This window comes from Entelurus aequoreus, linkage group LG10, assembly GCF_033978785.1.
Source record: "Entelurus aequoreus isolate RoL-2023_Sb linkage group LG10, RoL_Eaeq_v1.1, whole genome shotgun sequence".
Taxonomy (NCBI): domain Eukaryota; kingdom Metazoa; phylum Chordata; class Actinopteri; order Syngnathiformes; family Syngnathidae; genus Entelurus; species Entelurus aequoreus.
In genome coordinates, this window is record NC_084740.1 from 2,906,220 (window position 1) to 2,918,886 (window position 12,667).

Here is a 12,667-nt window from a genome sequence, read left to right on the forward strand (position 1 = left end):
ATGTTAGATCCACTATGGACTGGACTATCACACTATTAACTAGATCCACTATGGACTGGACTCTCACACTATTAACTAGATCCACTATGGACTGGACTCTCACACTATTAACTAGATCCACCATGGACTGGACTCTCACACTATTATGTTAGATCCACTATGGACTGGACTATGTTAGATCCACTATGGACTGGACTCTCACAATATTATGCTAGATCCACTATGGACTGGACTCTCACTATTATGTTAGATCCACTATGGACTGGACTCTCACTATTATGTTAGATCCACTATGGACTGGACTCACACTGTTATGTTAGATCCACTATGGACTGGACTCTCACACTATTATGTTAGATCCACTATGGACTGGACTCTCACACTATTATGTTAGATCTACTATGGACTGGACTCTCACACTATTATGTTAGATCCACTATGGACTGGACTCTCACTATTATGTTAGATCCACTATGGACTGGACTCTCACACTATTATGTTAGATCCACTATGGACTGGACTCTCACACTATTATGTTAGATTTACTATGGACTGGACTCTCACACTATTATGTTAGATCCACTATGGACTGGACTCTCACTATTATGTTAGATCCACTATGGACTGGACTCTCACACTATTATGTTAGATCCACTATGGACTGGACTCTCACACTATTATGTTAGATCCACTATGGACTGGACTCTCACACTATTATGTTAGATCTACTATGGACTGGACTCTCACACTATTATGTTAGATCCACTATGGACTGGACTCTCACTATTATGTTAGATCCACTATGGACTGGACTCTCACACTATTATGTTAGATCCACTATGGACTGGACTCTCACACTATTATGTTAGATCTACTATGGACTGGACTCTCACACTATTATGTTAGATCCACTATGGACTGGACTCTCACTATTATGTTAGATCCACTATGGACTGGACTCTCACACTATTATGTTAGATCCACTATGGACTGGACTCTCACACTATTATGTTAGATCCACTATGGACTGGACTCTCACTATTATGTTAGATCCACTATGGACTGGACTCTCACACTATTATGTTAGATCCACTATGGACTGGACTCTCACACTATTATGTTAGATCCACTATGGACTGGACTCTCACACTATTATGTTAGATCCACTATGGACTGGACTCTCACACTATTATGTTAGATCCACTATGGACTGGACTCTCACACTATTATGTTAGATCCACTATGGACTGGACTCTCACACTATTATGTTAGATCCACTATGGACTGGACTCTCACACTATTATGTTAGATCCACTATGGACTGGACTCTCACAATATTATGTTAGATCCACTATGGACTGGACTCTTTGAATGAGTTTTTCCTTGCCCTGATGTGGGATCTGAGCCCAGGATGTCGTTGTGGCTTGTGCAGACCTTTGAGACACTCGTGATTTAGGGCTATATAAGTAAACTTTGATTGATTGATTGATTGGTTATTGTTTTGCTCAATGCTTCGTACGGCGTTCTTGAGTGCACAGAAAGGGGCCTACAAGTAGAATAAACCAATATTATCATTTCTTAATTTCTGGTTTTCTTTAAATTACTCTATGCTTTTGAGCATTTCTTTCCAAAGTATCACAGCAGCTAACAATATTAGAGCCTTCATTTCTGTTAGAAAGCCTCTTGCTTTCTCCTCAGGGTGCTGAGTTACAACGTCTCTACCCGCTGAATCCCACAAGTGAGTTCTGCAACACATGCCTTCCCATAAATCACAGATTGGTTAAATAGGCAGTGTCATCAGCAGACCCTCTGGGGGGTCCAGTTGGATAAGGTTGCAACAGCATCGTGCCCCCGTCATGCAGGATGATGCATCACAAGGGTCGTAAATGTACTTTGAAACCTCTATCGGCTGGTACAGTGGCACACTTGTCAACATTTCGAGGAGATTGTTACAGGCCCCACACATGAAGATAAACAATCAGGCATTGAGCAGTTTTAATGAGTTGATATTATCCCAGCACAACACACAATCTCAATCCCCAAATCTTGAGTGAACAAACGTGCTCTAACAAAGCCGAAGAAGAACAAATCGTTGTAACCACCGGAAAAACTGGCAATATACAAACCCCGTTTCCATATGAGTTGGGAAATGGTGTTAGATGTAAATATAAACGGAATACAATGATTTGCAAATCATTTTCAAGCCATATTCAGTTGAATATGCTACAAAGACAACATATTTCATGTTCAAACTGATAAAAAAATGTTTTTTTTTGCAAATAATCATTAACTTTAGAATTTGATGGCAGCAACACGTGACAAAGAAGTTGGGAAAGGTGGCAATAAATACTGATAAAGTTGAGGAATGCTCATCAAACACTTATTTGGAACATCCCACAGGTGAACTGGCAAATTGGGAACAGGTGGGTGCCATGATTGGGTATAAAAGTAGATTCCATGAAATGCTCAGTCATTCACAAACAAGGATGGGGCGAGGGTCACCACTTTGTCAACAAATGCCTGAGCAAATTGTTGAACAGTTTAAGAACAACCTTTCTCAAGCAGCTATTGCAAGGAATTTAGGGATTTCACCATCTACGCTCCGTAATATCATCAAAGGGTTCAGAGAATGTGGAGAAATCACTGCACGTAAGCAGCTAAGCCTGTGACCTTCCATCCCTCAGGCTGTACTGCATCAAAAAGCGGCATCGGTGTGTAAAGGATATCACCACATGGGCTCAGGAACACTTCAGAAACCCACTGTCAGTAACTACAGTTGGTCGCTACATCTGTAAGTGCAAGTTAAAACTCTCCTATGCAAGGCGAAAACCGTTTATCAACAACACCCAGAAACGCCGTCGCCTTCGCTGGGCCTGAGCTCATCTAAGATGGACTGATACAAAGTGGAAAAGTGTTCTGTGGTCTGACAAGTCCACATTTCAAATTGTTTTTGGAAACTGTGGACGTCGTGTCCTCCGGACCAAAGAGGAAAAGAACCATCCGGATTGTTATAGGCACAAAGTGTAAAAGGCAGCATGTGTGATGGTATGGGGGTGTATTAGTGGCCAAGACATGGGTAACTTACACATCTGTGAAGGCACCATTAATGCTGAAAGGTACATACAGCTTTTGGAGCAACATATGTTGCCATCCATGCAATGTTACCATGGACGCCCCTGCTTATTTCAGCAAGACAATGCCAAGCCACGTGTTACAGCAACGTGGCTTCATAGTAAAAGAGTGCGGGTACTAGACTGGCCTGCCTGTAGTCCAGACATTGAAAATGTGTGGCACCTACAATAGCAGAAGGGAGACCCCCGGACTGTTGAACAACTTAAGCTGTACATCAAGCAAGAATGGGAAAGAATTCCACCTGAGAAGCTTCAAAAATGTGTCTCCTCAGTTCCCAAACCAAAACTGAGTGTTGTTAAAAGGAAAGGCCATGTAACACAGTGGTGAACATGCCCTTTCCCAACTACTTTGGCACGTGTTGCAGCCATGAAATTCTAAGTTAATTATTATTTGCAAAAAAAAAATAAAGTTTATGAGTTTGAACATGAAATATGTTGTCTTTGTAGCATATTCAACTGAATATGGCTTGAAAAGGATTTGCAAATCATTGTATTCCGTTTATATTTACATCTAACACCATTTCCCAACTCATATGGATACGGGGTTTGTAGAAGAGGACACACGAGGGGAGGGAATGATGGTGGTCTTGGGTTGGAACTATGTCAGACAGAAAATCACAAACTAAAAAAAATCAGAAAATACTGTGGAAAAAACTAATTGAGAAGGCAGAAACATGTACTTTATAATCTACCGAGCGAGCTAGAGGCAAGTATGTTGTAAACAAAATCGCCTCAATGCTTTTACAGTTTATTGATTGCTCATTTCCGTGCCACAACTCACGGAGCAATGACTCGGGTGCTGTTGGCTTTCCTCACAGACATGAATTTTAGTCGTTCAATATTTACGGTTGTCGGCCCAAAACCATTTAAGATTCACTTATCTGGACACATTTACTTTTAACACAACTCAGACCACAAGACAATCATATATGACACAAGATCGGGCGTTTAAATCAAAGACCTCTTCCCCATCAACAACAATGCTAATCAAGCAGACTTTGTGAGAGCCAACATGTCATTAGCTATTGATAATATCTTAAAATGCATAACCATTGGAATTTGTCATAAAAAACCGTACTGATCAGTTGTATATATAGATCACCGAAGTCTAACATTGATATGTTTGAGAACTGGATTGAGGCAACTTTTACTGAAATCCGTCAAAATATAACTTTCTAATGTGGAGACTTCAACATTGACCTCTTGAACCCCAACAAACAAAAGCCCATAGATGACTTTATAGACATAACGTACAGTCTGAGGTTATATCCTAAAATCACAAGGCCAAGCAGAATCTCAGGACACACTTTTGATAATATTTTTACTAATGATTTTGATAAGCGGTAGAAAATGGATGGATGGATGGATTTTGATAACAATTCCACAAGTGGCCTGCTAATATCCGACATCAGTCATCATCTGCCAGTTTTCATCATCTATGACAGAAACTACAATAAGAGGAACATGGATGACAAAAGGACATTTTGAAGAATATGTACAGAACAAAGTATGACAGCTTTCAAAAATGATCTGAGAGATCAAAGTTGGGAAAATTACAGTGAAAATGATGTAGATGATGCATATGGTATTTTTTGTAATACCTTCAAGATGTTTTATGAAAAAGCAAAAGAAAAACAATCAAACATGGATGACAAAAGGATTTAAAAAATGCTTGCAACAAGAAGAATACATTATATTGAACATTAATAACACAAAGATCTACAGAGGCAGAAAACAAGTACAAAACGTATAAGAACGAGCTAACTGGCATACTACGAACACGTAGGAAAGAATATTACAGTCAATTATTGGACCGGAACAAAAACAATATGAGAGCAACATGGGGCATCCTAAATAGCATTATTAAAAATGGTGCTAAAAAGGACTATGCTAAATACTTCTTAGATAGAAATGTAAAAAATGACAATATGAAGGAAGTAGTTGAAAGCTTCAATAAGTACTTTGTGAACATTGGACCAAATCTGGAGGAGAAGATTCCAGATCCTGAGTCCGTTGAGGACTTGAATGACACCATAGACAGAAACCCCAACTCTATGTTCCTCGAAGGTGTGACAAAAGAGGAAATAATCAATATTGTGAAAATATGTCAATCCAAGACCTCAAGTGATTGGAACGGAATTGATATGGAAACGATAAAAAAAAGTTTATTGAAGAGATTTCAGAACCTTTAACATTCATCAGCAACCTATCATTTCAAACTGACAAATTACCAGATAAAATGAAAATAGCTAAAGTCATACCAATTTATAAGACTGGTGACAAACACCAGTTTACAAACTACACACCTGTTTCTCTACTTTCACAATTTTCTGAAATGATTGAAAAACTCTTGTCAAAAACCTACTTTATTTGTCACCATGGAGGCGAGGATTAGTGATTTAAAAGTAGCTAAAACACTGTGGATGGATGTTAGCTGCTAGCTAGCTAGCCATGTCTTAAAGCAGCTCTTCCTGAGGGTGTTTCAGTGTTATAACTTCACCTTTATCTTTATTTTTTACACCAAAATGCGTCCGTTCTCCCTTTTCTGTCTACACACTGTGTCTGCTTGTAAGTACTCTGTGTGTGTGCGCTGCCCAACATGCTCCTCTGCTCGTAAAACCGGCAATGTCATGACATGACGACGCGCCGTCATGCCCGTTAAAAAAATAAGAAAATACAAAAATATGGGGAACCGGTACTTTTCAAACAGAGTATAGTATATTAGTACAGCGATAGTAGGCACTGATCAAATTAAAACTAGTTTTTAGGAAAAGTATTCTTTATTTTGCCGGAGGACAGTAACGCAGTTGTCTTACATTATAAGGCTAAGCTAGCGACACAACAAATCGAGCTAATATTACAAAAGTACCTTTAACACATTTCTAATCTACTGTTATTACTTACTGTTACATTCTCTCCTCAACACATATTCATGACACTAGGAATGCCAGCAATGGCTATTTGGCACTTCCTGCTCCCAGGACCAATCTCCTCAAACATACAGTCGTGTATAGATGTACATCATTCTGGAATCAATTGCCATCTCACATTAATCTCTCACAAAGTTTAAATTGTCATTCAAGACAGCTTTGAGATACACCTTTTGCAGCTGCCCACATGACGTGAATTTTTAATACTGGGTTTAACTAGCCTGTGATGAGGTGGCGACTTGTCCAAGGTGTACCCTGTCTTCCGCCTAATTGTAGCTGAGATAGGCTCCAGCGACCCCAAAGGGAATAAGCGGTAGAAAATGGATGGATGGATGGGTTTAACTAGCTTTTTTATCTTAAGTTGTATTTTTCCTTTGTATAATGTTTGGTAATGCATGTATTCTTTGTATTTTTATTTTGTATGCTCCTATATGGACCTCAGGAAGACTAGCAGTCGCCTTGGCGTCAGCTAATGGGGATCCACTCAATAAACAATAAACAATTGCTATAGCTAACAGTAGTCACCAAGCCCGCCATTAAAAGTCGCTTATCGGAAAATCCATCTTCATACTGGCGCAGGTTTCTGAAGTAGGGCTCTGGGAATGCTTCGCAAACACGAAGAGAGACTTTTTCCAAATTGATGGTGCATTGCCACAATTTAAATAAGTTCAAATGAAGGCACTTTCTTACTTCAGATGAGGCTGAGAGTTTGTGTGGTGACTTGTGTTGGTTAAAACAAACAACAACAGAGCATTGTTGTTCTGTCATACCTTGGGCATTTTGTCTTTCGGACTACAAATGCTTGAACATTAATTAAATTGGCGGGAATACCTTCGGTTAAGCCTTTACCATAAATACGTCACAGGACCATACTTGCCAACCCTCCAGAATTTTCCGGGAGACTCCCGAATTTCAGTGCCTCTCCCGGGACAACCATTCTCCCGAATTTCTCCCGATTTCCAGCCGGACTTAAGGCACGCCCCCTCCAGGTCCGTGCGGACATGAGTGAGGACAGCCTGTCGTCACGTCCGCTTGGCCAACCAAAAAGTAACCACAGAACACTATAGTGTTCTGTGGTTACTTTTTGGTTGGCCAACGGTTTACGTTGTATTGCGCACCCTGACGGCAAGTGTGGGAGTCGGTTCTGAAGTATGAAGTAAAGAGACGTAACTTCATCACCTCGCCTGGTTATTGACTCCAACCCAGAATATTACACTGCCCACACCTATGCTCCTTCAAAGGCTGTGCTACTGGCTGCAAAGCATTGCACTTTCAAATACAACAATGAGTAGAGAGGAGTGTTATGTGTGTATATGTGGAAATAAATGAACACTTAAATTCAAGTATTTATTTTATATATAGGGATGTCTGATAATGGATTTTGCCGATATCCGATATTCCGATATTGTCCAACTCTTTAATTACCGATACCGATATCAACCGATACCGATATCAACCGATACATGCAGTCGTGGAATTAACACATTATTATGCCTAATTTGGACAACCAGGTATGGTGAAGAAAAGGTACTTTTTTTAAAAAATGATAAAATAAGATAACTAAATTAAAAACATTTTCTTGAATAAAAAAGAAAGTAAAACAATATAAAAACAGTTACATAGAAACTAGTAATTAATGAAAATGAGTAAAATGAAGTGTTAAAGGTTAGTACTATTAGTGGAGCAGCAGCACGCACAATCATGTGTGCTTACGGACTGTATCCCTTGCAGACTGTATTGATATATATTGATATATAATGTAGGAAGCAGAATATTAATAACAGAAAGAAATGGGGGGAGGGAGGTTTTTTGGGTTGGTGCACTAATTGTAAGTGTATCTTGTGTTTTTTATGTTGATTTAATAAAAAATAAAATACAAAAAAACGATACAGATAATAAAAAAAACGATACCGATAATTTCCGATATTACATTTTAACGCATTTATCGGCCGATAATATCGGCAGGCCGATATTATCGGACATCCCTATTTAAATATATATATATATATATATATATATATAAGAAATACTTATATAAATATACTCCTCCCCCCTAAACCCAGCCCCCCGGCCCCGCCCACCTCAAACCCCTCCCAAATATCCCGAATTTGGAAGTCTCAAGGTTGGCAAGTATGCACAGGACAGACAAATTCCAAACGGACCGTTTTGAGGAAGTAGAAAGGAAGGCAAGATTGTTTTAGAAATACCTTTGCAATTCCTCCACAGTTCGATTTCACATTGTCAGGACTTATGCAGATCCCAAATATACATAAGCAGGTACCATCAGGTTAGAAAAGTTGGTTTTGCATAATAGGGCCCTCTGACCTCTTTTAAAATTAATAATTTTCCTATTTGTTGCAACTGGTCTTGTCAGTGTATAAAGTATGTGTGATAATGTCTGTTATTATGCTGCCTGCTTGGGGACAACAGATAACATTTAGCTACTGAAGCTAATTCTGCCATAGTTATTGTAATGCTTTGCTCATATATTGATCAATATGTACTATCCTAATTAAAGTCATCTATCCTAATTCAAGAATTGTAAATGAATGATCTCTTACCTATGACCAGTGAGCGTCCGTCCCCGAGAGGGTACCGCTGGTAACGGGGGACAGCATACGGCGGCAGCTTGTGAAAAAGCGGTTGCAGCAGTGGTTCCAGTCTGGAAGCCGAAGGATCAGACGGGTAGAACAGGTTGAAGATTTGGGAACAGGCCGGATGGAGCTGATTCACTGGAGGTCACAACAACATAGGACATGGACACTCATTTAGGGACACCTAGTGATGGGTATCCTTTACATTTCAACTAACACTGCTGCTAAATAAGTACTTTGTTCATGGCGCCGGTGCATAAACGGTGCTCGAACCGGTACTTACTCCTTAACATTTGAAAACATACTTTTCTTTTGACAAAGCCTTTGTATTCTTACGTATTTTTGTGACATTCAAGTTGAACAGAATAGTGTTTAAATATTTTGGAGGATGTTAGTGTGATCAAGAACATCCCCACACGGGCCAACGAGAAACCCTGGATGAACAGTGAGGTATGTGCAATGCTGAAGGCTCGGAACAAGGCTTTTAAATCTGACGACATGGTAGCACTTAAAACAGCCAGAGCTAACCTGAACCGTTCCATTAGGGTTGCAAAGCGTGCTCACAGTCAGAAAGTGCAGGACTTCTTCGTGAACCCCACGAACACTAGACGAATGTGGCAGGGCACACAGGTCATCACGGACTATAAAGCTGCCCCCCGTCCCTGTGACAACAGCATCAGCTTCCTTAACGACCTAAACAACCACTTTGCAAGGTTTCAGGCACTTAACACCACTCCGGCGAGGAAATCCATCCCCCGCCCTGATGAGCAGCCGCTCAACCTGGACACAGCGGATGTCCGGAAAACCCTGAGGAGAGTGAACCCCCGGAAAGCAGCGAGACCTGATGACATTCCGGGCAGGGTGCTTAAGGGATGTGCAGACCAGCTGGCTGGGGTTCTCACAGACATCTTCAACACCTCGCTGAACCAGGCTGTGGTACCATCATGCTTTAAGACGGCCACAATCATTCCAGTGCCTAAAAAACCCACAATCTCCTACCTCAATGATTACCGCCCCGTGGCACTCACCCCCATCATAATGAAGTGCTTCGAGAGGCTGGTAAAGGAATATATTGTTTCCAGACTTCCCCCCACATTCGACCCATACCAGTTTGCTTATCGCCCTAACCGCTCCACAGAGGACACCATCTCCTCTGGACTCCACCTGAGCTTAGAACATCTGGAAGGAAAGGACACACACGTGCGGATGTTGTTTCTGGACTTCAGCTTGGCGTTCAACACCATCATCCCGCAGCACTTGGTGAGCAAACTGGCCCTCCTTGGATTCAGTACCCCCCTATGCAACTGGCTGCTTGACTTCCTCACAGTGAGAGTGGGCGACAACACCTCCAGTGCCATCTCCCTGAGCACCGGCTCCCCCCAGGGCTGCATCCTGAGTCCGCTGCTGTTTACATTGATGACCCATGACTGCTGCGCCAGGTCCACTACTAACCACATTCTGAAGTATGCGGACGACACAACAGTAATGGGCCTCATCCGTGACAACGACATGGACTACAGGGAGGAGGTGAAACATCTGGTTGACTGGTGCAGAACCAACAACCTGGTCCTGAACGTGGACAAGACCGAGGAGATCATCGTCGACTTCAGGAAGCACCAGTCCAGCCACGCTCCACTCTTCATCAACGGCACAACATTAGAGATCGTAAGCAGCACCAAGTTCCTGGGGGTGCAGATAACTGACAATATGACCTGGTCCCTACACACCGGAGCTCTTGTAAAAAGAGCTCAGCAGCGTATGCACTTTTTGCGTCGGATGAAAAGAGCAGGTGCTGGTGTACCAGGAAGTGCTGGTGCACCGGGAGGTGCTGGTGTACCAGGAGGTGCTGGTGCTGGTGTACCAGGAGGTGCTGGATGAGAGTTCTTGCCAGGGTCCTCATGCTGTTTTTGTTGACCAGAGAGGAGATTCCGTACAGAAATCTTGTTCGTCGGTTCATCTTTTTGATTACCTTGGTTGCCATTTTATCACAGGATAGGTCGGCCTCTAGGATGGAGCCGAGGTAGCTGACTCATCTTTCCTGGTGATAACAGTGTCACCAACTTTATGAGGGAAGTCACTGACTTCATTTAATTTGATTAGATACCCAAATAGGATGGATTCCGTTTAGCCAAAGTGTATGGATAACTTATTGTCAGCAAGCCAGGTGATGATTCTACAGAGCTCGTCACTGAGGATTTTTTCCACTTGGGATACGTCCTTGCCCGATACCAGCAGGGTCGAATCATCCGCAAACGAGAACAATTCACAGTCGCATGCTGATGACATGTTGTTTACGTATATTAGGAACAGTAAAGGTCCTAGTATACTGCCTTGAGGGACTCCATAGCTTGCTGGGCGGTGGACAGGGACAGGTTGCCGTTCACCTCTACCACCTGTTTCCGCCCCTCTAGGTAAGATTGCACCCAGCTAGTTGAGGTTTTATCAAATTCAATTGCTTTAACCTTATCCAACACTATTGAGTAGTTGACGGTGTCAAAGGCCTTTTCGAAGGTCCAGTATGACCCGCACCACCTCATATTTGATGTGGAGTGGTCAGTTCTGTAGTAGCAAGGTGCTTATCAACATGTTCATAAACAGCTGGTTACGGAGTTCTAGCCAATGGCTTTGGGTAGGGGGGATGTGGGAGGACTTCTTATTAGTTCAGGACGTCTTATTATGGGATGAAAGGTAGTTCGAGCACTGCCGGGAAAAGAGGATAAACACTAACTGTAAGACCGTGTCGTATTTTGTCGAATAAAGACAGGACAAACGGAGAAGTTGTGTGAGCCTACATTCCTGGAACTATTACAGCAGTGTTTTTCAACACTAATTTCACCTATTTGGGTTAAAAAACAGTAATTATAGTCTGCAAATGATGTGTAACCGTGTAATACTCTTCCATATCAGTAGGTGGCAGCAGGTAGCTAATTGCTTTGTAGATGTGGGAAACAGCGGGAGGCAGTGTGCAGGTAAAAAGGTGTCTAATGCTTAAACCAAAAACAAACAAAAGGTGAGTGCCCCTAAGAAAAGGCATTGAAGCTTAGGGAAGGCTATGCAGAACGATACTAAAACTGAACTGGCTACAAAGTAAACAAAAACAGAATGCTGGACGACAGCAAAGACTTACTGTGGAGCAAAGACGGCGTCCACAATGTACATCCGAACATGACAGGACAATCAACAATGTCCCCACAAAGAAGGATAAAAACAACTGAAATATTCTTGATTGCTAAAACAAAGTAGATGAGGGAAATATCGCTCAAAGGAAGACATGAAACTGCTACAGGAAAATACCAAAAAAAGACAAAAAGCCACCAAAATAAGAGCGCAAGACAAGAAGTAAAACACTACACACAGGAAAACATCAAAAACCTCCAAATAAGTCAGGGTGTGATGTGACAGGTGGTGACAGTACACCTACTTTGAGACAAGACCTATATTGATACATGCTTGGTTATGCTTTAAAGCAGGGGTCACCAACGCGGTGCCCGCAGGCACCAGGTAGCCCATAAGGACCAGATGAGTAGCCCGCTGGCCTGTTCTAAAAATAGCTCAAATAGCAGCACTTACCAGTGAGCTGCCTCTATTTTTTAAATTGTATTTATTTACTAGCAAAGCCATTTGCCCGACATTATTAATTCTAAGAGAGACAAAACTCAAATAGAATTTGAAAATCCAAGAAAATATTTTAAAGACTTGGTCTTCACTTGTTTAAATAAATTCATACTTTTTTTTTTACTTTGCTTCTTATAACTTTCAGAAAGACAATTTTAGAGAAAAAATACAACCCTAAAAATGATTGTAGGATTTTTAAGCACATATACCTTTTTACCTTTTAAATTATTTCCTCTTCTTTCCTGACAATTTAAATGAATGTTCAAGTAAATTAATTTTTTTTATTGTAAATAATAATAAATACATTTTAATTTAATTCTTCATTTTAGCTTCTGTTTTTTTGACGAAGAATATTTGTGAAATATTTCTTCAAACTTATTATGATTCAAATTCAAAA

The 12,667-nt window shown here is 41.0% G+C and overlaps 1 protein-coding gene across 6 annotated transcripts in view; it reads right to left on the minus strand.

Moving 5' to 3' along the window:
* pitpnm3 (PITPNM family member 3) overlaps window positions 1–12,667 on the minus strand; it is a 203,059-nt gene that overhangs the window by 47,263 nt on the left and 143,129 nt on the right. For all 6 annotated transcript variants that reach the window (XR_009827403.1, XM_062059834.1, XM_062059832.1 and 3 more), the window contains one exon: window positions 8,623–8,793. Coding sequence is in view for 5 of the 6 variants with exons in the window: in XM_062059834.1 (XP_061915818.1) it covers window positions 8,623–8,793 (171 nt within the window). In the remaining variant the exon portion in view is untranslated. The remainder of the gene's footprint in view (window positions 1–8,622; window positions 8,794–12,667) is intronic.